This window comes from Drosophila hydei, unplaced genomic scaffold (genome assembly GCF_003285905.1).
Source record: "Drosophila hydei strain 15085-1641.00,03,60 unplaced genomic scaffold, DhydRS2 tig00008116-arrow-pilon, whole genome shotgun sequence".
NCBI classification, from domain to species: Eukaryota; Metazoa; Arthropoda; class Insecta; order Diptera; family Drosophilidae; genus Drosophila; species Drosophila hydei.
This window is the reverse complement of record NW_022045829.1, coordinates 2,559,595-2,587,093: the sequence shown is the minus strand read 5'-3', so window position 1 is coordinate 2,587,093 and position 27,499 is coordinate 2,559,595. Positions and strand designations below refer to the sequence as shown.

At 35.8% G+C, this 27,499-nt stretch overlaps 1 protein-coding gene across 2 annotated transcripts in view; it reads right to left on the bottom strand.

The window, feature by feature from the left end:
• The window catches only part of LOC111594148, a 48,813-nt gene that overhangs the window by 7,707 nt on the left and 13,607 nt on the right, over positions 1-27,499 (bottom strand). For both annotated transcript variants that reach the window (XM_030224661.1, XM_030224662.1), the window contains exons 3-4: positions 2,508-2,716; positions 119-254 (exon numbers count right to left, since the gene is read on the bottom strand). In XM_030224661.1, coding sequence (XP_030080521.1) covers positions 119-254; positions 2,508-2,716 — 345 coding nt within the window. The remainder of the gene's footprint in view (positions 1-118; positions 255-2,507; positions 2,717-27,499) is intronic.

Genomic DNA, 27,499 nt, shown 5'->3' with positions numbered 1-27,499 from the left:
TTTATTTAATTTCTTTACTTTATATATTTTTTTTCAGCCCTTTTGCCAATCATGTTAAATATTTCCATGTAGCGCAATTGCTGAACAATTGTTTGGCTTCTGTATTTATTTTACTTACCAATAACTTCCAATTCGGCGGCCGCTATTAATGTATGAAATGAGGGCGCATCCGCAGATACTTCGCAACTGTATTTACCGGATGTGGACATTGTTACTGCGTCGAGCACCACTTGGCTCTCGTTCGACGAAGTGCGCTGCAAAGAGAGAGTGAGTGAGAGAGAGGATGTAGAGAAAGACCCTCAAATGAATATGGGAAGTGCCTGACATAAAAGCGAAATACATTTGCTTAAAAAAACACACGGCATAACTATATATACCATACAAATATATATATATATATATATATATATGGAAGTGAGTAAAAGAGAGAGGGGGAGGGGAAGTGTGAGAGCAGCGCACTATCTGAAAAATTTCATAGCAAACGTATCTCGTGCATTTCTGCTGGCTTCGTGTTGAGCTCCTCAATAATTGAGCGGGCGGACAGCAAAACAACAAGTAAGATGCAATGCAGACGAGCGTAGGCGACTGCTTAATGCTTGCTATTGAAATATAGATAAGAAATGGGAAGTCTGCAGCTGACCTTTGTAGATCAAAACTGAGCAAATTTTAATTTAATCGTTGCAGCTGAAATTTTTGCCTGTATGCTATAGAGCATATGATTCCAAGTTTCATCTTTATAATGTTAACATATATGCTCCTTCGATGCTGCCCGAACGAGTATACAAACTACATTGGTTCTGGCTGCGAAATTGCTGAAGCTGGTCAACTTTATGCGGATCTCAACGAATGTTTGGCCCGTTTTTATTTTGTGCATTTCATAAGCCAGCAGTTTATATACCATTTATATATATATTGGATATTTCTACTGGCTGTTGTATTTTTCAAAATCATCAGCATGGTATATAATAAAAGCTGCGCTTGTGTCATGTTTGTCAAATATATATGTATATCTGTATACATATATATCCGTTTTTTTTCTGCTCGCAATTTTGTTCTGTGGCTCCGCACAATATCAAATGACGATAGTGTCGACTGCGTTGTTAAATGAATTATTAAATATTTTATTTGTTCTGTGCAAAAAACGGCACACAAATAAAGGGAATATGTTCTGGCCATATTGAAATCCCAAAGCTCAATCCCAGACTGTGTACAGCGAGTTTTCTATATTAATAAATATTTAAGACCAGCTGATGACATGACCGAATAGCTGCATCAAACCTTTCATATCGTATAAAAATTGTAAAGAAACCTGACAAAAAAAAAAACAAATAAAATATGAACGGATGTCAGCTACACAAAATACGCAAAATTCTGAATACTGTTCACAACAATTATTTTTACTGTTATTTTAAATAGAATTTTGTTTTTCTAAATATTCAAATTTGTTTTTTTCAGACATTTGGCAATTGGAGCACAAACATTTCCATTCCATCAAACTGCAAATTTGTAGTCTTTTTACATTTATTTATATTTAGTTTTCATTTTTTTGTTTTTTTTTTTTTGGTTTTTGCTATTGTCGCTTGGCATAGAAATGTAAATGTAAATGAAAATAAATAACATGTCCATGTATTTCTTTCATATGCCTGAATAATTTCGAAAATTGTGTGTTGCAAGTTAAAAATGCCAATATTTATTGAAAAATATTGCACATTCAAAAAAACCAAAAAAAAAAAAAAAAAAAAAAAAAAAAACAAAACTCCAAGAGTTACGAAAAGGTTGCGGGGGGCAGCGAGAGGGCAGAACCTTTTTTATAGCTCGTAACTGCCATCAAGCGGAAGTTAAAAACCGTGTTTTGATTTGATTGTGCATTGGAATATTTGCTGTGTGTCTCTCTCGCTCTGTGTTTGTCTATCGAACTATGCACCGCTTGAACGCTCGCCCTGCTCCCGTGTTCCAGCCATGACCCTGCCCCGGGTTAAGTGAAGCATTTCAATGCAAATGTTTCACATTGTTGGATTCACGTTTCGTTTAATTTATTTCGATTTTCTATATCATGGCAAAACTTTACACGAATTTAAATTCTAATTGAAGCTTTTTTTTGAGAAATTTTCGGTTTTAAATTCGTTAGCTTTTATAATAAAAATATCCACATATAACACCTGCCAACAAATTTAATTAATTTACGTATTTCTATTATTTTAGCTTCGATATTTAATTCATCAATTAAATGTTTTTAGCTTGGCAACATCAACATCATATCTTATAAAACTTCTTTCTGTTGTATATATTAATTAAAATAAATCATTTTAAGATCAATCTTCTTCTGCAAGTATTTGTTATAGATATTATTGTAACCCGATTGCTTTAGTTAATAAAATGAAATGATGTAAAATATTTCTTTATTTTATCTATTATTTCCATTATTTCTATTATTTCAAGATATTCGAACTCTCTATCTCTCTCTATATCTAATTTTCAGACTAAGAGATATTTGAATCTTAACTTACCCTCACTTTAACACCTGGAAAATGAAACACTTTCATCGGTGGTGTTTCTTTGGGCGTATATCTGTAGAACTCTCTGCGTCCCTTATACCATTTGACTGAGTAGAGGCTGTCGTCCTCGATGTCATAGAAGCATTTGAGCACAGCCTTCTCGCCACGCCTCACTGCATGTGGCACTCGCACTCGCACATCTCTCAGTGCAATCGATAGTTCTGCAAATATAAATGAAATTAAATATTAATTTAAAACAGGGATTGTTTATTAAATCTTTTTGACGACAGCTTCAAAAAGAGGAGAAAAAAATAAACAGAAAAAGCTAAGCAAATAAATCCCTGGGGTGCATTAAAAGGGAATCGCGCGTATTTCTCATATTAAAATTTACTTTTATGTACAATTTGCATTTTATTATCAATTTTGTTTTTTTATTTTAACGACATGGCGAATTATTTATGATGGGCATTTGATATTTTATTTGTGCGCTTTATTAAATAAATCCCAACAGCATTTTATGGACATTCAATCCTCAAACACGTCTGACGTGTGCCCGAAGGGATAGATACGAAAGTGTGTGTGTCTACGTATATAAAAATATATATATGTATATGTATTTTATATATATATGTTTGTATATTGATAAATACCCTTACGCCAGGAATGTGCAAAAATTTATGAATATTAGTTTAATATCAAAATGATAAAAATATAATTGTTACATAAATATTATATATATTTATTAATTTATATTAACAATTTTTACTTTTATATTGGTTTTATTTATCCTTTTAATTTTTTATATATATTTATAATTTTATATTTTAATATAATTAAATTTATCAATTCAATTTAAATTTAAGAAAGTTATTCTAAATTATCTTTCCTATCTATCAGTTATGTTATTTAATCTTTCTATAATCTATACTTGTTCATTTTGAGCCCATAATTTTTGTTGCTTCGCTAAGCCCTTTCCCTATGATTTAATCATGTCACGTATTCACAAATATTCACATTATAATTATAATATACACATCATTTACAAAAACATATACTTATCAATTATTTTATTTATGTACTTGTGAAATGTCTGTTGTTGAAATTTGTACACATGTCGCGACTGGCCCCACTCCGGCCCCCGTTCCCTTCGCTTGTTTATTGTCAGCGCATTTTTAGGCCATCAATTTAACTGCCCTGTCGCAACATTATAAATCAGCATATTACAAGGGTGGCCCCGACCCAACCAGGCCCCACTTTGTTTACTGCCAGCGCGGGTCATAAAATATGCAATAACAAATATAAAATTATTTTTGATTTGTGTCTGATTAAGTGCGATGCGATTAAAAGTATAAAAAATATATAACACCTCGCTGTTTGAATGTCATAAAAACAGTTAATAAAATACGCAATTGTCGAAATTGTCCGAAAGGATTTAATAATGAAATAAATTCCTATATGTTTATGTTTTAATGAAATTATCTTGTTGATTATATTTTAAATTTTATTATTTAATTTCGTCATTTGTTTCTTTCGTGCGGTATTCGGTATAAGAGTGGCAAAAATACCATAAATTCGATTTGGAAATTAAAGTGAAAATAATGTAAAATGCAAAATGATATGATGACTTTTTGTATCTAGCATTTATATATATATATATTGTTGTACCTTTGTACCTCTTTTCAATGCTTTTCTCTTCTATTTCTCTCTACCTATATCTTTCTTCTACAATCTATTTTATTTTCAAATTTTTTATTTTTTTTTATTTTTTATTTATTTTAATATATTTATATTTATATTTTATCACATGTATGTTTATATTTTCATCGCTCCCTCTCCCTAGCGCACTCTGGCTCTCGCTCTCTCTCCTCGCTCTCTCATTTTCCTTCTTCCATCTATCTAGTCCTCTCATGCTGTCTCCCTCTCTCTCTCTTTCTCTTCTGCTACTATTTCATTCATTAACAATCTTAGCATTATTGGCTTTTACTAGAAGTGCAAATTTATTTTCGTACTTTTCCGTTAAGAACCTATAAAACTACTTTATCCTCTTTTGTAATTCCTGTCATTTAACACCACTTTACGCTTCCTGCTGGCCACCGCGCCCTGCTCCCGTGCGCTCTCCCACTTTCTTCCTTCGCGTCAAGACTGTAAAATTGAGGCAGCAAATGAATGTCCAAACAGGCAACACCCGCATGATATAACCAGGGCGAAAGGACTCGAGGTGTGTATATGTGGGTGTACGAGTGGGTGTAAATCCCATCAAATAACTGTAATTGCAAAGTTTTTGCTGCTAGACACGAACGCACGCCTACAACAACACCAGCAGCAGCAGCTGCAGCAGAAGCAGAAGCAATGCACATGCAACTCGTCCAGGTCTCATGAAGGGGTCCTTCTCGCTGGCACTGGCAACGTCTACAATAAATATGAATAACGAGCACAACGTGAGTGGCACACAAAGTAAAAAGCAGCTCACACACATAGAGAGACACTCTGGCAGGGAAATGGCGTCCCTCGACTGATGTCCTTGCCGAGGCGGCGCACGGCTGCAAATATTTGCCTTGTGCTGCGCTGCTGAGGGTCGCAGCATTCGAGAGTGAGTCGGGCATGGGACCAGTGACTTCTTTTGTTTAATCCTTGTTTATGCAACATGCATGCCACATACGCCATAGATACTCAAGCTGTGCCTGTGCCAAGCGACTGTCCAGCTGGAAGCGTGATTTATACTAGCCACAGCTGAAGGTGTTCGAAGAAGAAGTTAAAAGAAAAAAAGTTACCAAAGCAGCAAATGATTTGCTGTCTAGAAAGTGAATAGCAATAGCAGAAATTGGCAACTAGGTGAGTGAATGCGGTGTGAATGATTCAGCATTAAGAGGATTTAGAAAAGGTAAGGAGCAACCGCTAAGAGTTAAATATTATTTTTAAAAAATTAATATACGTTAACAATATAAACTAAAAAACAAAGCTGGTTTAGAAATCCCTTAGTTAAAGTTTGAGTTAAAACTTTTCTTTAACTGGAAAATCCCTCAACTTTTAATGTTTCAAAGACTTTGCAGTTAAAAAGCAAGGAGAATACCTATTTATACATATGTATAAATGCTTTTCCCACTTTTATTTTGCTATAACCGAAATTATGACACTTGCTGCTTGCTAACTTCTAATTAAGTAGTTCAGTTTGAAGCTGAAACTTGAAAGGCAAATTTGCCACAGCTAATTGAAACCCGAAATAACAAAAGAAACAAACTAAAAACTAAACCTCTGAGTTAAGCGAACTAACTTGACCTGCAGCCACAGTCTTAATATTAGACGCCTCTCTCTCCCTCTCTCTCTCTCTTGCTCTGTCTCTCTTTGGCAAATCTGTCCACAGCAGCCACATAATTTTGTTCCACATGAACTCTTAAGAATCAACATTTGCCTCAATGACCTGCAACGAACTTGCTACAAATATATATATACATACATATTTAAGAGTATATTCTCAGTATACCTAAAAAAGAAGAAAAATAATAATTAAAGCAACTATAAGTTTTTGAAACTTTGGCCTGGCCAAGTTTATGAACTTTGCTTAGATTGTTGCACAACATCAAGTTTCGCAGTTCCGCAGTTGCCAGGAGATGGCATTTAAATTTTCTATTAGCAGGCAGCCAACTGCCCCTTCGAGCATAACTTCAAGTGCAGCCAGAGCAGGTGCAATGGCCAAAAAACTATGGCGCAGCCAGGACTGTGATGGTGGCGAGGGCATTTGGGCTCTTATCGGCAGCTGCCATTTCACACTTGTGGAGGTTGGCTTTTTGGCGTCTGGCTACGATGGCTCCACTGGCGCCAAATACATCATAATTTGTCGTGACATTTGAGCCATTAAAAATGTAAAATCGCATCAAAGTGTAACTCGATGCGGGTGCTGCAGATTACGCCAGCAGCACAACCGCCCCCATAAAAAAGACAAAGCACCCCAGTCTGCCGCATTTACCAACACTATTAGTGTCAGCAGCTGACAGCCTCTCACTTTGTGGAGCAGTCATTATTCAATCAGATTGAACTGTAAACAATAGAGATGAGCACTTGTTCAAGTCAAGCCAAGCGATAGTTTTCAACACGAAAAATGTATGTTGAATATATTTATGAATATGTGTTTTATTACATTTACAAACTTGAGCATGGTTATGCCGAAAATTGTTGAATAAGATTGAATAGCAGAATAGAAAGTGATCTTCAGCATTTCAATTCCACTGAAAAACGATTGGAATGCAATTTACTCAATACCAAAGCATACAAATATATACAAAGAAATATACCAACTTACTGGAAACTTAACTTCCTTATTGTTCAAACTAAATCCACAAATTTGAGTATTTCGTATGCTACTACTTCATTAATCTATCGAAAAGTTAAGGTACTCACTCACACAATGTTCACTCTCCAACCTATAGCATTTGGTGCAGCTACGGTCAGTGTTTCTTAAGCGAGCACTCACACCAATACAATAACAAATAAATAAGATAATTCTTTCGCAGTGCTCGCACAACAGGATCAAACAATAAACAAAATGAGCATATGAATTTCCCCTCCCTTTCTGGCGTATAACAATTCTCATTCGAGTGAACTTTTTTACAGAGTAACACAGTTGCGCTTTTAGCGTAACTTTTATAACCGTTTCTAATTCAAAGTGCACTACAATAATCCTCTCAATTTAATCACTTTACGCTTTTTGTGTGTCATTTAGTGAATTATATGCTCCTTGCTACAAAGGAGAAGAGAACAGTAATGCTATTATGCATGTTGGGAGATAAATGGGACAAATCATTAATAAAAAGTTGATGAGCTTGAAAATCGGCTTGGCTTTGACAATATATAAACTTATGTAAGGAACTATCAATTGAAAGCTTTTCTAGTCAAAATGATATTTTTTAATATTCTTTATAGTTGATTATATATTTTATGTTGTTTACTGTTTTTTATGTTTATATTTACTATATAACTGTGTAATTTATTTTTGGTAGTAATTCTTTTATGGCCGTGTGCTCATCTCTTTTCAGCGACCTGCCGTTGTTGCTGCTGACTCACTGACTTTATCAGCCGTTGGTCGCCCCCTCAGCTTCCAGTGACTGTTTATTCAGGCAGACTTGACGCCGTCGCGTCTGGAAGCTGCTGCTGTCCGAGGGTGAAGGCGTGTGCAAAGGCGACGAAGAGAGAGAAAGAAAAAGAGAGACAGCAGGAGGAGAGGGTACAGCCGTGAGGGTGACTGAAAAATTGTTGACAATTTTTGCTTAATGCATTTGGATGTCAGTTTTTTTGGTGACTGCGACGCGGACTGTGACTGCGACTGCGACTGCAGGTTCATTTTGTTCGCTTTCTCCACAGTTTGTTTGCGCTGCTCAAACAGACACACACACACACCCACACAAACACGATTTTCATTCATTTCATGCATTTTTAGCGCTGCTCGAAATTGCGAACAAGTTGATGAGTCTCGCTCCCTTTTGCCCCCCTCCCCGACCAACTCCTTGTTCCTCTCTAGCCATGTCTTTGCCGCCTCGTTGGAGCCATTGAAAGCGGCAGCCGCAGGAATAAAGCTAAAGTTGACGCATTTGCTGCCGCTAGCATAGTTGGGGGTAGCTTCTGCTTGGGGCCAGGACGTTCGATGTCCTGACTCATTGCTTTGTGCGGATTATGAAATTTAAGCACAAAAACCTCGTGACTTTTTGTGTGGGTTTGTTTCTTTAAGTGTGGGTTGCTGCTCTTGTTCTTGTTTGCTGTTTAATGGAACATTTTCCGGGCTTTCCCTGACAGACAGTTGAACTGAGCAACAGCCAGAGCCAGTCACAACTGCCAACTGCCAACTGTCAACTGCTGCTTGTTTCATTAAATTTTATGCATTTTGTTTTTAATTGCAAAGAGATTTCGCAGCTGCTTCACACCATTTCTGGGGCATTTGTTGTGAATAGATATGTAGTATAGAGTATATAGCAACTGAATTTAGATATTTGATAAATTCTTTCATACATCTTGATTAAATAATTCTTGACAATTTCTTCAAATATTCTAGGGTGTCTATCTAGAGTAACTATCTAAATATATAGATTTTTTACTGCCTCTATTTAACTGAATTTATACTATATAAATATACATAACACTTGCCATTTTTCTTCTCTCTTGACCCCATTCACAGAGTATACTTAAGTTGTTCTATTAGAGACAACTGTTGCTCCACTTCTAGGGTCTTGGTTACAAATTTAGATATAGAATAGTAACTGTATCCACACTATTAATAAACATTTACCAAATCCTTTCATTAAAAACGTTGGCCACACTTTTTCTCTCATTTACACCGAAATAAACGCTTGCGTATTTAGAGGATACTCTCAAGGGGCGTCCGGCTACAGTGCTGGCCATTTATATAAGACTAAATAAGACAAGCATCGCTAAATCGCCAACTAAGCTCATAAGACCCCCAACACACACCGACACACATACACACACGCAACCAGCAGCGAACACAAGTGTCGAGCAACGTGTAAAGCAACGTTGAAAATGTTAGCCCAAAGTGAAAAAGTGAATGACAAAAAACATAGAGAAAAAAGAGTTATAAAAAAAACTATATATATATATAAGAGAGGACTGTGGAAAAGTGCAAGGAATCAAACAACTGCAAGCAAGAGACACTAAACATGACCCACAAAAAAATACTTGAATGAAAATTGTATTCAGGCATTGCAGAAGTTGAAATACTCTAAAGATATGCAGATTCCTTTATGCAGTAGAATGGAAGAGACTATTTCTTTATATTTTATGATAATATTCAATATACTACTATAACTATTATTTATCGATCCCATTTACTGCAGCTATATGATGCATAGTATATGATTTAGATATTGACTATTCCGACTGTTACTACTACTAAAACTACAACTGACTAACTGACTACTACTATTACTACTTAGTAGTACTTTTACTTCTATTATTTCTACTGCCAATTTGACTGCTACTACTACTATTTCTAATATTTTTGTACTCGATTTAATACTATTTTCAGAGCATTTTATATTTCTACTATTATTTTTTTACTACTATATTTTCTTCTTTCTATTAATTTTACTTCTACTTCTATTTCTTCTACTATTAGTTATACTACTAATTCTTGTACCATTAGTTCTACTACTTCCTTAACTACTTATTCTACTACTATTTCTACTACTGCTTCTAATGCTAGTTCTACTACAACTTCTTCTATTTCTATTTCTAAGCTTACTACTACTTCTACTCTTAATTCATATACTTCTTCTACTATTGTTCTACTATTATTTGTATTTCTGCTATTCCCTTTACTACTTCTTCCACTGTTTCTCTCCCACTCTAACTAAACATGTTATTTATATAGAAAAACAAATCTATTCCATATATTATAAATCATGAGAAAAGTTTTTCCATACACTGCTTGCAAATATCTGAATACCCTTGGGCAGTGTATCAAAAACGAAGGACACGTCTGTGCAAGGTGTGCGCTGTAGAAAGTGAACATCGCTTCGCATTGCGCCGCGCTGTTCGTTGCTTCTCCTAGCTGCACCTGCCCCTCGACCCTCGCTATCACTCTCTTAGCCCTTTCCACCACCAGTAGGTAAAGCGTGTCTAATCTAACACTGAAAATTGAGCAAGAATTTGTTGCAATGAGCTTTTTATTATCCATTTTCAACCCACATGCACACACACACACACACACACACACACACACACACACACAATCACCTATGGTCTTTGTGTATGCAATGCTTTCTGCATTTTACACCTTTTTTTGCATTCCTTTTCGATGTGGAATTTGCAATGGCAGCAGGTTTTTCGCCTGCAAATTTATATCCTGAACAGGTAGTACAACGCTGCTACGGTCACGCCTACCATTTGTAAAGGCCGCCCACTTGGCACTTGTCCTATACGTACAAATTATTTGCGGATTTGTTAAAATTGCACAATTTCTTTTGTTACAATAAAAAACAAGTAATAAAATATATATGTTAAGCTAAATTTAACAACTCGACATAAACAGAAAGCACGTGAGCTTATTGTTGCGGTTGAGGAGAAATATGAGAGGAGAAGGCTAAGAGACCAGGGATTGAGCTAAGGGTAAGGCATAACGTTATTAAGATATGAACTACTTATACGTTTTATAAACCCCCGAAAATGTAAGAAATTCTAGTCAATAATTGATTGTAGAGCGCTCATCTAATTAAACTAATGCACAGCTTGAGTGGTTTTGGTTCAACTGTTGAGTGTCTGGGCAAAGAGTTGGCATGTCCTTGCTGTAAGAACAAGCCGCAAATGCGACAAGAAGAGCACAAGATGTGCTCTCAGCAAAAGGCTAAGTTAAATTTATAGGCATTGAGCCAGGAATTGCAACTTCCGGTTGTCACAACAACACGCAAACACACACGCTGCTGGCTATGGCATCCAGACATGGTAAACTTAGAGTTAGAGATACCCAAGCCAGAACTTCATTTGAACGGCGCAGCGGAACTTTAGAGAACTTTGCCTTCAACGACGACAAGATAAAATATAAATAGCTTGAATTGTTGGGGAGGATGTTGTTCTTGACTATATATATATATATATATATATATATATATATATATATGTATGTAATGTATATAGATATATGTATGTGTGGCGCTGGATTGTTGCGGAAGTGCCACTGATAGCCGTCACATGCTGAAGATTTACTTATTAATGCCAGCCTGAATGGCATCCTGGCAAAAGGGACACGCAGACAGACAGGGAGACAGAGAGATGGTGAAAGGGGGAGGGAGGGTATTACCACCCACTGCGTTACTTTGTTTTGTTTTGAAGTTTTGTTTGGTAAGGGTGCTAGGGCTACAGTTGGCTCTTTGTCAGCTTCCTTCTTGAACTGCTTTTTGGGCTCCCCATTGACTTTCGACACCCTGAGCGCTGTGTGGCAACATAATTTGTGCCCAGGCAGGGACCAGAGAGCAGAGCTAGGCTGGGCTGATCGGGGGCTGTTGCTTTTTGCTTTTAGTGACTGTGACAGTTTTATGCGATTTATGCCATGGTAAATTAAAAATTACGCGTGCTGCCTGTCGCTTAATGCTGAGCGCAGCTCGGATGGAGGTGGTATCCGAGATAATAAAGTAAATTGGGGTAATGCTGGCATAACAGAGGGATCACTTAGAGGGAGAGAAAGCGAGAAAGGGAGAGAGGAAGCGTGGTCCAAGTGCCGCCAATCTGTGCTGTGTAATAGTTTTTATCGTTATGATATATGGCTCAAATTCTTGCTCCTCGAACATATTTTGCATAGCTACTTAAGGCAAAAAGTGTGCTTAAATGTTGGACAGAATTTTAAGATATTTAAGGCAGCTGTGCATTTATTTAGGCTGACCAATTGAGAGTAGTAGCAAAAGCAACTGACTTAAAGAAAAAATGGTTTGAGATGTGATGTTCTTTATAACTTTGTTTTGAAGCTATATTCGTGATAAATAAATGAATCCAATAGAGAATTCATCCAAAAGACCGACTCTAAAAGCACTTTAGAAATATATGAGTGCAGTGGATCACGACAATGAACAACTGAAGTGGAATTTACATATTATAAAATTATTTATATATTTTTTTAAATATTTCCACATATTTGGCAGACTTGACCAAATGGCAAATGCCATTAAATATTTCAATAGTTCAAATATAATAAAGTTAAGCAAGTTTCCAAACATGGTCCCAGCTGATTCCTTGCTTCTAAGTGCTCTTAATTTTACAGAAGACATGCTTTTATCATCTTTTGCTTGTCATTTAATAAAATATCAATTAAAAATGGAGCTTCACATTTAGTTTACTAATTCAATTGATTCGAATGGATTCATTCATTTTGTAGGCAAAAGTTCCAGTCGATTAAAGCCTCGACGATTTGCAGGCAATAAAACACATTTGAGTGCATGTCGCGCATTAATATATTAAATGAGGCAAAATTCAACGACACCCACCGCACCAAAATCAATGCCAAGCTAGTTGGGCTTAAGTTGAGACTTCCTGCCCCTGCACATGCGCTGGCTCCTGCTGCTGGCCCTCAATCAACTTGTCGTCGCGTGCCAGAGCCAAATTGTTTTTTATACATTTTTCTATATATTATTCTTTTGGCCTCTGTGTTGGCAGCTTGGCATTTGGCTGGCAATCAAAACGCATTGGCAATCAATTGATTTATACGAAATCGGCGCTCGCTCGCTCGCTCATGTTTGATTTGCAAATAGCTGTCATTGGGCTATCATAATGTCAGCCAGTGTGGCCAAAGACCAGACATGTCTACACAGCTACAAAAAAACATACAAAAGCATAGAGAAATAAACATAAAATATATAAAAATCAATTTCATTTCATTTCAGTTATTCATGATTTTTCTATTCACATTATTGCTTTGACATGTCAAAGGTCTATTTAATTAAATTAAAAATAAAATTTTTCCAGCTGCTTTTAAATTTAAACTGAAACTATACAAATTTTGCTTGAAAAACGTTAATCAAAAATATTTTCTATTTGTTAATTGATTTTCAAAATATAGTTAAATTTTATTTTATGCATTTTTTCATATTATTTTTGCCTTTAGTCTTAAATATCGTATATTCTAAGCTCTTAAGACTGACTCTCAACAAAAATCCATTTAATTTAAAAATTCCATTTTTATTTTATTTAATTTGCAAAGAAAATGCTACAAGCACAATATTTCTGTAATTGAACAGAATAAAAAAGACAAAAATATGAAAATCACAAAATAAACTGAATAAAAATTGATAAACATTTCGACCATATCGAAAGCAAATACAAATGCTTTTAGGATGAAAAAGGCTCTTAACATGCATAAAGGATTTGATTTTTTGTTCTTTCATTTAAGGGCATTATCTTAAATAAAAGAAAAAACTAAATAAATAAAGAAGTGGATCAAATGTAAGTATGTAATAAAATATTAAAAATACTAGAGAGAGAGAGAAGTAACATAAAAAAACAACATTAAATAAGCTAAATTCGAACATTGTATGTTCTTAGAGTTAGAAGTTTTATTTGGACTGAATAATAATACTATGGAATGAGCAATGAAGGCAAAGAATATATGGTCTGATGGATAGAGGCTATCTTTGGTGCCCTATGAGTTGTGTAAATGTATATAGTATATAGAGTACATAGTCATAAAGAGTAGAGTGCATAGTCATATTCAGAAAATATTTGAAGCATAAAAAGATTGTAGGCAAATTTATTTTGAGAAGCAGAAAAACTTTACATAACCAAAATCTTAAATTCGTTCAATTCATTCCATAAATAATATATAAATATCGAGGTTGATGAGATTTTCATAAGATTAGGTTACATATAAAAAGAGAATATATATTTAAAAAGCTAGCAAATATAACTTTTCGCTGAGGTAGGAAATAGCACGTTGCAATATATATATATATATATATATATATCTATATATATATACATTTTTGGGTAAATGACGTCACCTGTTATGTGTAACTCATCTCATGACAAGTCCATATTACCCTCTACAATATGTAATAACACAGTTTCGTCTTCTACACAAAATAATGCTTAATCGCACAAGGTTCCTGCTGCACCCCTCCTTAATCCTGCCACGCCCTAAGAGCAAAATATGAGAGAAAAAATGAATAAGAGCAGCATATGAAACGCTTATCAGTTTACCATGCTTTTGCTTTATTGTTTTAATAAAATTACTTTTCTCATATGTTGGGTGGGTGCGGAGCTGCTTTGCGATGCTGCGAGTGGCGAGCTTACGCAATGCTTGCCCCAAACAAGTTGCATAATACAAAATGCTTCACTTGAAATAGAATCAGGCTTTGGGCATTTGCGAATTATTTATGAAACGTTGCTTTTCTCTTCTCTTTTCTGCTTCGTATTTTTTATGGTTTAAGCTTTTGAGGGAAGTGGATTTATTTTGAATGGAATGGGAGTGGATTGAAATGGGCTTCAAATATATTTGTAGATGCATTTGGCTTGACTACTAGTTACAGGGTATTTTGTGGTTTGCTACATCTATTTATTTACTTTTACTTGAATTTTGTGGCCTTCTTAAAGTTTAGCAATTAGCTTTTGTTGAATTTTCTAAGTGGATCAGTTAAATTTTATTCTAGATACCAGCGAATCCTGTCCAAGCCAAAGTTTATAGTTAACTAATTGAACAGTTTTTATTGTTGCTCTTTTGTTTGTGTTTTCTGTCTATATCTAGAGAAATTTGAGTAAGTTGTGATAACAAAAAGTTCTACAATAATGAAACCTATAACAAACATTTAAGAAAATATTCTAAAATATAAAAATTATTACAGAGCTCAAAATATTCAAAACTTACTTCAAGTCTTACCATATACATAGAACAGATTTATTAAAATAAATATTTATAAGTGCATAAATCAATTATATAGTTACATAGATATATATTCATATTAATTTTTTAACCCTATCCAACTATGCAATTCACATGTGTTTAGTTCCGTTCACCGCCCACTTGTGCGCCCATTTAATGCTCTCCGGCTCAGCTTATGGGCTCTGGAATTTTTGCTATTAAAGCCTCGCATGCTTACGATATTACTAGCCAGGCAAAAAAATGACGCTAACAACAACAACGGCGTCACGGGGCTAACTGAAGTCAGGCCAAAACGAAAACACAAAAAAAAAACATAAAAAAATTTGACCTAATGCAATTTTCACCTGGCTATGCTCCACATACCACCTGTACTCCTGCACACACCTTCACAGCCCTCACTTGACGTAATTACTAAATACTTTTGCTGCTGACGCTGTCCAGACTTCAGACTTGGGCTTTCGTAGCTTTCCAGTAATAGTTCAGCTATTTCTTTTGTCTTTCGTGCTGTCGTGTCTCAGTGTATGTATGTGTGTGCGTGTGTGCCTGTGTGTGTATGTCTGTGTTTTATTTCTCTCTTCCAGCGCTCGCTCTCCACCTCGCTATGCTACGCTTGTGTTACTTATTTTCTTATCGTCTCGGATTTGTGGCCACAAAATGTTCGTGCGCTTTTGTTGGAATTTGGTCTCGACTAGCTGTTATTTTTCTTATTTGTCTGCCTGGCTTTCATTTCGTTTCCTCTCGCTCGCTCTCCCGCTTCCTGTCGCGCCCTTTCTGTTGCCACAGGTCTATTTTGGTTTGGAATTCCTAAAGAACAAGCGTGTGCCATGTTTATTTTTAATTAATTTTCCTTAAGCAGTCTAAGCCTTAGAGGCAAGGCATGGCCGGGCAAAAGAAAAACTGGAGTTTTTTCTTCTGCATTTTCCCTATATATAATATTTTTGCTGCTTTCTTTGCCTGCTGTTAATTTTTGCAATTTTCTACTTAATTTCCTCAGCCGCTTTTCCACTTTATTTTTTTTTCGGGTCGACACCATAAATGTTAATGGCGGTAATTGTGTGCGAGAACAAAAGCTAAGCGCTAGATTGCCCCATTGTCTGCTTGGTTGCAGATAAACCAACGACAACAACGTCTACATAAGATAAAACATAAAAAAAAACACAAAAACCCATTGAAATTATTCGAACTAACTAAGAACCAATTGACCAAAGGCCAATCTCAAATAAAAGTCAATTCTATTGTGAAGCTTTTACATGCTGTCTCAATTATTATCCTTTATCTACTTTACCTACTAGATGTATATGTAAAGATTTTGTGATAATTATGTTAAAAAATAGTATAACTCTTGTTAACCTATACCAGCTTGTTAAATTCTCACTTCTCAGATAAATACAGAAACAAAAGAAATTTAATTTTTGGTCTACGTAAACGAGCATTATTTACTTTGCTCATATAATCTACAATTAAAATATAATAAACATTAAACGGGTTTCTGGACATGGTCTTTAACTGCTTTCTTGTTTTTTATAACTGTCCATTTGAGATCAGATTTTGAAACAAAAGCAAATACGAACAGCATAAACATACATATAATTTATATGCTAGGTATTGATGTTTGATATTTAATTAAACGCAATATCAATTAAAATCACTATATTTTGTTGCTGTTTTTAAATAATTTAATATTGATATTATTTTATTTTCTTGCTTTACACTTAAGTAAACTCATTTAGCATTATTATTCTCATTCGTAATATACTTTTTCCTATTTATTTATTTTTCATTTTATTTATTTAAATTGCTTTGAACTTATTTCTATTTAAATTTTAAGTATTTTAATTAATTTTTTTTAATTTATTTATTTTGCGTATATTCTATTTTCTAGCCGAAATTCAATGGAGCTGCCCATTACACGCTTTCAAGAGCTTTATTTACTCACATTTACTGACATAACGTCAACTATTTCTTCGCTGTAATTATATACAAATATTTGCGCTTCAATTTTCAGGAAATGCCAAAAATGTCTCGAGTAAATATATATAAATATATATATATATATATATATATACATCTATATATAGAACTATATATATGTATACAATGTGCACTGAAATTCTGAAAACATTTCAGCAACATTAATGAATTAGTTAAAGTAATTGAAACTTTTGGTTAAGGTCCTTGGAGTCTTGGCTCGCTACGCTGCTCTACGCAGTCAGACTTGACAATTGAAAAATGTTGTTGTTCTTATTTCCGTTGTTGTGAAAAGCAAAAATAGAATTATTGTGAAATGCGAAGAGAAATCTTTCTGAACAAAAATCCAGCAGAGCAAAGACATTTCCAATTGTCGAGCGGCCTTCGCATCGGGGAATTCTAAATAAAATTTATTTGACAGACAAGACTAAAAATATAAAAGCAGCAGAAGCAGCAGCAGCTGCTGCAGCAGTAAAATGAGAAACGGAGTAAAAGAGCCGCATGAGAAGCAGCAACCGTCAGGTGTCGCTTGGTCAATTAGCTTAATTCGATTGGCCAATAAAGCCAAAGTTAATTAAGCGTCTTCAACTCGCCTGTCACTCACGGCCTGCCTATATCAATTTTCCACAAAATAGACCAGAAAAAAGAAAAGGTACACACCTAGAATTAATCATTTATACGCTCATTATACTTTAAACGCTGCTAATTTCAACTTAATTTGGCCCCTGTCGTACACGGCCACGTCTGCCTTGAAGTTGGGCGTGAAAAATGCCGCCAACTGTCGTCTAGTTGGCAGCTGGAAGTCGACGCTGGTAAAGGTGTCGAGCTTCTCTCTTTTTATGCGGCTTTTCTTGGCCTCTCAACTCGAGGCCGAGGACATTTAAACTGGCTTCAATTGTGCTTGAAATTTGCGCCATTAGCAGCACGCAGCTAAGTGAAACGCGCTCTGGCTAAGCTCTGACAAAAACGTTGGCAGCTCCAGCGGGTTGGGGCGGACAGCGCGCTGAAAGGGCAGCTGTCCACAGCAAACGCAGGGCATAGTGACTCGCATAGCGAAGTAATAGGATTGTAAGAGAAGCTCCTTACGCAACAAGTTATCAAATGCGATTTGGTCAAAGCAAATGCCAAGCCACGGCAAGCCAAGCAAATGCTTAGCATATTTCTTAAGCATTCAAGGAGCTTAAAGTGAAAGCGAAGTGCTTTAAAGCTGCTTGTCAGATTGTCAAAGAGGTTAACTGAAAGCTTTGTCTACAGATAAGATGAAGATACATTTCAACTGTACATGAAAATATAAATTTTAAAGCAAACTTAAAGCTATCAGCTCAAAGGAGGCATAAATTAAAAGTTCTATTAAGTTTATTCAATTGTATATGCCAGTACTATAAATATCAATACCTTATCAATAAGGTCAGTTCCAGATCAGATACTTTAAGCACATTAAAGCTGGCTTTACCTGATTAATAAAACTAGGATAACTAGAAACTTGTTAAATGAAAGTTTGTAAATGAAATAGATTAAAAAAGCTCTTAAGTCATCAGTTTCAATACTCGACTTCACCTAAAAGCTTCACTTTCTGAAATTAGGAATATTTAAGACATGCTTAAACTGCATATGTTTTAGAGTCATGTGTCGATTAAGTATATAAGCTCGCATTCATTTTAATTCGTGAAGAGTAGCTTTCAAAGCAGACAAGCAAGCTGAGAGGAAGCTTAACAAATTTTATAAAAGCACACACGAACTGTAAGCTGAATTAATTGTATTTGGCATGAAAAGTATAATTCAATTCAAAGACAATTCCACAAAATTTAAAAAGCTGTCAGAGGTTTTTTATTTCAACACTGACAGCTATAGCGACCACCTCTTCACTGATTGCTGTGCCCCGCACACATTGCTATCAATCAGAGTACAACATGTCTGTTAATTGATGATACACAAACACCCCTTAGCAGTCGCTCGAGTGGGTCGACTGCCTGACAGCCCACTCTTGAAGCACTCGCACGAAAATCAGTTTAAATAGAATTAATATGCCAGAGTTGTTCACTGAACGCTGTCGCTGCGGGCATTCAATGGAAGAAAAAATAAAGCTGCATAATTTTGGGCGTAAATTCAATTTAGACTTTTTCAACAAGTGCACACGTGTGCGCATATTAATTTTTTGACTGTAAACCTCAGGCTCCGTCTGCATAAATAAAAGTGCACTGAGCTCTGACTCTGGCACCGGCTCTGACTGTGGCTCTGGCTTGGCTAATGTTAAACGGAAATCGCCTGGACGCGCACTTCCGGCGGGTCGTCAAGTCGGAAATGCGTCTTGTCAGTTTTATTGGTCGTAGAGCTTGGCCTGTGCCCCAACCCCATCAAGAGCGCGCATAAATAATAAATATGGCATGTAGTAAATGTAAATGCGAACTGAAATTCACATCAATTCAAAAGGCCCAGCTGTGTAATGTTAGTTGGCAACACCCACGCGCCAGCAGTCAGCAAGCAGCAAACGGCACTCACTACTCATTCCAGTCTCTCGCTTTTAGCCACGCCCTCATGACATTTAACACTTTGGCAAACAGGCGAGCGATATGCCATTCCATGAGGCCATTCAAATGCACTTGAAATTCTTGAAGCAACAGCTGCGACCTGCTAAACGAGTTGGCTAAGTGTGCGAGTGTATGTGTGTGTGGGTGTGCAAACTTGTTGGCAGCAGCCGCGTGAAAAGCGCCAAAGCCAAATTAAATAAGATTTGTTTGGCTGCCATTCAAGATGTGACTCGGGCGCACAGGTCAGAGCTCTTTCTGCCTTCCTCTCTCTCCTGCTGTTTCACTCGCTCACGCTGTCGCTCTCTATCCACAACTTTGGCTTAACGCCTCGCATTTTAATGAGCCAAGTGTGCCAGGCACGCCCACATCTCCCACACTTTTGTTTGCCAACAAACATGCGTCAAGTTCAACAACAACAACAACAATAACAACAGCTCAGTAAAGTTTTTTTATCTTGACGTCTTGGCCTTAATTTCTCGAGCCTTGTGGCAGTTGCCACATTGTCGCCTCAGCCGCCAAATTGTTGTTGTTGGCCACGTTTTATAGCACGTGGCGAAAAAGAAAAATGTGCGTTTCGAATGCCCAAAAAGTTGTCGAAAATTGAGTTTTGTGTGCAATTTTTTATTCATTGATTTGCCAGCTCAAGAGACTTTTGGCCAATGAGCACGGCTGTAAAAGAACTTAATATTAGACCTAAGCCTTGTGTTAATTAGCACATATATAATGAAAATCTTAAGGAACTTAAGGGTAACAGCGAAGACAAACGTGGCATATATAGGATATAGGAAACTACAGAGAAACTTTTGCTGCTGCTTATTGCTAGCATCGATAGTTATCGATAAGCTTCGATCAAAAGAAGCCTTAGCAATAAAACTTTATTAAATATATTTTGAATCCAAGTAAATAAATATACCATATCGATTTATCGATAAAAAATTAATCGCTATATTGTTCGTTTCATTTAAAAGTTAATTGGTAGCCAACTCTTGTCTCTCTCATATCTTATAGCCCTTATCGAGTATTTATTTATAAAATTTTTTTTTTTATAAAATGGCTACTTTTATTTTTGTTCTATTAATACGTTCCATTATGTACCTTTTGCAGTACAATAAGTTCCATTGCTCTTATCGATAACTGCTATCGATCTATATATTTAGCCCCCTCGCCACTCGTCAGCTTATTATAATCTCCAGCATCGAATACATATCGAAAATAAGCTATCAGTATACGAATACAATCAATTCATGTATTTATATACTTTAATAAAAATTGTTTTTCAAATAAATACCTCATTCACTAATCGCTTACTTACCAATATGTGCTATTGAGCCACACACTTGTCCAACCGCCCTTTGCTGGTCAACTCTTCATTACACGCGCACATCTCACAGACCTCAGCTACACCTGCTGCTCCTTCAGAGTGAACCACCTGCACTGCCAATCAACAACAAAACCAATGCCCAACCTCAAAGAATAAAAAAAACTGTGGCTGTCTGACCCATTACTGCCATTTGATATATATATATATATATATATATATATATATATATATATATATATATATATATATATATCACATATATATATATATAAATACATATATTCGATATGTACGTGTTTATTGGCAACTCTGGCAAACACATTCGTCATTTGAGGTCACAAAATGAAACCGAAAACGAAATGTTTCACAAATTTTTGGCACAGGTACAAAAAGTTTACCAAATGCAACGTCAAAGTTCGATTCAGGCAAAACAGCAACAGCAACAGCAACAGCAAAATTTGTAATCAATAATTTTGATTACTATTCTGAAAACTTGGACAAAATGCCAACAAGTTGATTAAATTTCATGCAACTGAAATAAAATTGCGATCACAAAAAAACTTTATTCACTGCAAGTGTTTTGCTTGCCCCTTTTTGTTGCAAGTCAGCCGCCATTGTTGCTGTCTGCCGCGTTCCGTTTCTGTGGTGTCTCGTAAATTTTTTAATAGCTGAATATGCATGGCAAATGCTTTCATTATGTTTTTATTACAGCGACGTCTGCAAATGTTGGCAATTCATATGTGATAACGCTGATATTGTTATTTAATATGCAACATACACACACAGAGAGACACACAGATACATTAGCTCACACCTGTACCCTGTACACTTTGCCGGTGCTCACGGTGGCAGTTTTTATAAATTGCCATGCATTTTCTAGTGGCAGTTAACTTGCGCCCAGCTACAAACACGAAAGCATTTGAAATCGTGTTACAGTTGCAGCTTAACAAAGAAATAGGAAAAAGAGCAGTTAAAGAGTTTTTAGGCGGGTGTGGATGGTTGGAAAATATTCTTTAATATAAGTTCTGCACAGGAGATTCAACTATTTCAGAGAACAGATACTAACAATCAATCTATAGATAAATGGAGCATGTTATCATACATATGTATGCAAAATTAATATTGTGAAATTAATATTCTCATTCTGTTCAATTTTTCCACGATTGTCATCTGCTTTTGCAGTTGTATTAGTGAGAGGCTGAGAACATTTGTGTACAATATTATGCGTATGAGTTTGCTTTTTAGTCGCATGCGGCTCATTTCTGGTTTCGACACGCAAGAGAGAGGGAGACAAAGATAGCTATTGCTGAATGTAGTGTTACTTAGTGCGAGCGAGATTGCTGCTTAGACCAGAAATAGGCAGCGTGAAAAATCAAATGCTGCTGAACTTTAATAAGCTCGAAATGAACATGTTGGAAGACAGCATACAAAGAATACGTCTTACAATTATTTAGTTACAATATAAGGTGATTAATATGATACTGCCCCAACTTATATATAAAATAAAAATTTGTATACAAATTATTATATTATTGATCAGATCGCAATTATTTATTGAACAACGTTTAGAACTATATATAGAAGTAAGCCAACTGCAAAACTTGCTAATGTTGGCCATATGTTGTAGAATAGATAGTCATTCATAACTAAAAACGTAAAAACGTTTCAGTCAAGCGCAACCAACTGAATAATGGTTGTCCATGGTCAATAAATAGGTTAACTTTGTATGAAAATTAACATTTTGAAGCTTGCCCTGCCCCAGTGGACAGACTCTACAATTAATGGGTCTAATAGTAGAGGAGGTTCAGAGCAGTTGAATATATAGATTTTTGATATCATTAATGTGGATTCGCACGTTCTATTAAATTTATCTAATAGGATAATATATATATATATATATATATATATAAATACGTCCCAGGATGAAGACTTGAACAGACGCACAAACAATAGGGGAAGATTCTAAATGCTTAAATCAAATTTAAAACATTTTCATTTACTTGTTTCTGCCTATAAAACTAAAGAATATAAATAAATTTATTATTATTAATTTTAAAATACAATATAGTCAGAAACAATAAAAATATACTTACAAAGCATTCTCATTTGTGCCCTGTGGCTAAGACAAAAACCATAAATGAATAAATAATCGAATATTATTTTGGTTTTCTTCTATATGTTTCCAGCTTCAGTTCTTCAATAAAAAGTGCGCATAAAATCAAATGTGATAATAAATTGCATTTAATTGTTGGCAAATAAATGTTGCAGTTGTCAGCTCTGCAGCTGTTTATAAATTATTTTTGCCCGATGCAATGTCTCGATAAATTCGTGTTAATTGAGATGGCAGCTACTGACACATATATTAAGTATACGAACTGTTTTTAATTATTTAATAAAAAACAAAAAAGACAACAGGAAAAAGCAGAGACAAATTTCAATTTCAACTGGCCAGAAATATGCACAATTTTCATTTTCATATCAAATTGCAGAATTAATGAATGAAATTTTCATTTTAATTTTAAGTGCTTTTATTTACGCCATTATGTAGGTGTGTACAGGTGTGCAGGTGTACATGTGTGTGTCTGTGGTTTCTTTACGTTTATGCGAATATTTGTTGTTATTATGTAAAGAATTTTTGTGCATAATTAAAATTACTAGCATTAATAAATTATAAATAAATGTTATTCGTAATGAAAATAAACAAAAATTAATATTAATAATAATTTTTTATATTATAATATATATTTACAAGCATTAATATTTTATAAATTAATGTTATTCTTAATGAAAGTAAATAAATATAAATATTCATATTAAGTTTTGTTTAAAGTATATGTAATTGATGTATTTAGTAATGCGTTAATGTCCCTGATGCACTTGTAATTAAAAATTAAAATTGAAATTATTGAAATTGAAATTAAATCACGCAAAAAATTCAATTTTCATAAATGAAAAAATGAACAAAGTACAGCCGTCGACTCGCCTGCCGCATGAAGGCGTAATTGTTGTCTGCAGGTGTGTGTGTGTGTGAGTGTTGTTTCGACATTTGCGTGTGTACAGCGCTTTGTTATTATGCAGCAGCAGTTCGCCACGTAAACTGATAATAATGATTATTAACTATTTGTCCGATGCTCGGTGCAGATAACCGCACCTACATCAACACACACAAGTCCACAGACACGCTCACGCCCACACAGGTATATATTGTGGAGTATTATAAAATACAAGGCACAGAGAATATGAGCTGAAAGTTACAGCGTAAGTGAGCAGAAACCTCGAGAAAGGTTGACCCAACAAGACTGCGACTGTTACTGATAACTATATATCAACCGTTGTTCAAGCTATCGATAACGTTTAGCTATTGAAATATTCAATAAGCATGGCCATTTTATCATGAATCTTATATGTTGTGTCACTTCGAAGGCGCTGCCATACTGTAACGACAATTAGAAACTGAACTCTGGGAAAACTAAAGAAAATATTGGGATATTTCTTAAAGCCTTTCCTCGAAACACGTCTAAAACTAAGGATATATGTTTATATACTATGTATATTAGCATTACTCAATTTATTTCCATAGCAATGCTTATGCACACACACATTTATACCACATATAATACATATCCATATACTACTTCATAGATGTCAACACCTTCGTAATGAAAGCTAATTCAATATAATATTAAAGTGTTGCCTCCATTGGGGCTAAAAAAAATCAATGAATTATCTACGTTTCGATTCCAATTTAATATACATTTACGAGTAATAGAAATCTGGACAGCTATTGCCCTATGCAAACAGTGTACGGCCACAGTATTTTCGTGTCTGATTGCCTCTAATGTCGCTTGTGGGAGGGAGGTTAACTTGTAATTAAATGTCAATTTCCAAACATCCGAACAAAAGGCATTAAGACATTAGCAATGACTCCAAAAAATAAAAAGAGAAAGCAAATACAAACGTATCAAATGCATTGAAAGTAAAGCATGAAAATCGTTTTGTTTAATAACAATAGTTTGTGAGTGGAGAGAGTGAGGCCCCCTCTATATACGAGTACCTGGCATATTTTGCGAGCGAGTCAAGACTTTGAGTAGCTATTATAATAAAATTAGGTACACGAACAATTTGCGACACTTGCCACTCAGCAGAGAGAACTTCGAAAACATAAGAAAGACGTTTTGATACCCTGGAAAAAATAGATACATACTGAATATTTACAGAAACTATATAAGAGTAGTTTGAACAGGAAGAGCTTATCGGAATTGTTGAAAGCTATAAGATTTAACCTGTTTTAACAGCTGAAGCCCAAATCAATGCAAAGTTAAATGAGGACAGTTTGATAGGAAGAGGTTGCAATGCATATAAATCCAACAACTGGATTATCAATATTCAACAAGAATATATATTTGGCTTACGAGCTCAGAGACCTATTTCAGACCAAATGAAAATACCCTCTAAAAGAGTATGAATAAATCAGAGCACCAAAAACAAAGCCTGACTAATTTTGTTACCACGCTAAGCAGGAGGAAGCAAGCAGAGAAGCTCGAGTTTTGTTGGGAGTTGTTGAATTAGGGTTTGTGTTGGAAGGGCCCCCTATGGAGGGCAGACACTGCAAATACAAATTACGTTTTGTTGTTTGGTGCGTGCTGAAGATTTTTATCGGCTCGTGTAAATTGTGCAGCTACCAGACGATTGCCTGACAAGCAAATACCTTTGGGTGCATTGGGCTTGCCCGTTAATGGCAGGTTAATAAACGTTATTTAGCGACACACACACAGGTGCACAAACATAAAGGTAGCAAACACGTGTAGCTCTTAATGCATAATTTTTAATGTAATGCGAACTAATTGAGTTCATTTAAAGCAAAATGTTTTCTGACAATATTTGGTAATAGAAGAGCAGCACAGAGTAGAGGCAAGTATGGCTACATGAAATGTATATAGCCTAATACATATATATGAACATCTAGATAGTTCGGTTAGCTTTAATTAGGTTAAGCGTGCGAGCAAGATCTAGATGACCTTTAAACTCTTTTCAACTACTCGCACAATGGGCCTGGCTATTGAAGATTGAAGATTGCTGGCGGAGTTTCTACTACTTCAACGTTTTCATGAAATGAAGCTAATAAAATGTGGGATACTCTTGATTCTTTAGATAGCAAATTTCATATACAGCAGAACGGACGCGAAGCTTATTTAACTGCAGACTTGCGAGAGAAATTTGCACAACAAGAGTTTTAAGTGGAATTCTTAAAGTTGAAATTAAGATTTTGTAGAAACATTTTATTGAATTGAAATAGATGTATTCCTAATGACAATATTGCTGCTCTTTTAGCATTTGCCAATAAATTCTATTGCATTTGCTATAAGCTCAAGCTCAACGTTTCTCCAACATATTAAGAGAAATAATTTGATTTCGTTCCTTCAAATCTTTTATGTAAACAATCTCAAATGACAGGCTTCGTCTGAGCAATTTGTTTTTGCATCTGAATTGCCAAACCAATTTCCATTTAAACCGCAAATTTTCCATATTCACATTCTTTTCATGTTGCCATGCTGCCTTGTTGCATTTTGTCAAACTAACACATCATTTTCCGGTGCATGCAGCCTATCCCCTGCCAGGACCCTGCCTAGCCCGTCTCGATGCGTTCACAGCACGCACTCTGAAACATAAATGTGCATAGAAATTGTTTCCTGTAATTATGTAAATGTCACAGCAGGTTGGTGCTGCGTTTTGCATTCTTACAATGGAAAATGAAAAGCGTAAATGAAAACTGTTTCTTTTTTTTTCTGCGAAGCTACAAAGTGAAAACTACAAAATATAGAAAGAGAGTGAAAGAGAGAGACAGAGCAGAAAACAGAGCACAGAGAATTGACCTTAGCAGCAATTAAGCCGCTTAACCCTTTTTGGCCAGAGCCATGCTCCCAACGAGCACTTGGCAAGTAAGCCAAGCCCCATACGCTGCTGCTCGCCCCTCGCGCTTACCCTAAATCCGCATAAAAATTTTTAAGCTAGCCCCATCCCTCATCACAGGGCCGTCCCCTGCCTACCACTTGGCACTTGACAAATGGAAAAATGGCCCCAAACTTCCGGCTGTTACAGCTGCAGTTTGTCAGGCTTCAATTTGTTTGTCGTTTTTGGCTTTTAGCTCGTTGCGAGATTTTCATGAATTTTATGTAACGATTTACACCCCGCCAGCATCCCTTAAGCGCTCTAGGGGTGTTGCTCGCTCTGTGTGTGAGTGTGCTTGTATCACACGTTGAAAAACTGCATCGAATTGCAAATTCAATAATATTTGTGCGCTTCGTTCGTGGCAAGCTCCGACTCCTTTGGACTCCCTCCTCCGCCCCCGCCACTAACTAACCCTTAGCCCTCAGTCACACCCAACTCTGCTGCTGCAGCTTCTGCAGTTTATTCATATTTCTGTATTTGCCCGTTAGTTTTAAGTATGCCAAACGAATGAGAAGCCAGCTCAAGTACCGATACCGATAGCTTTCCCCTTTAGCAGCGCTGGGATTACCAACGTCTCGAGTGCAACACGACGGCTAGGCGAGGGCGAAGCGAAGGTGTGGCTGGTTGCTTTTGGCATGCAGGGTAATTGGTTCGATAATAAATACAGCGATTGATTTTTTTTATTTCTTGCCAAGCTCTCAGCATAGTTTCAGATTTAATTAAAGGCAAAGGTGTGTGACAAAGGGGCGCAAAGGCTATGGGGGCGTGGTGCATAGCAAATCAGTCAGGAAAAGTGATAAGGGAAAGCGTCACTTGAGTCCACAGTCCACAGGTCGTTGGCCCAGAGAAATTCTTGTTTGCATTTTACGTATAT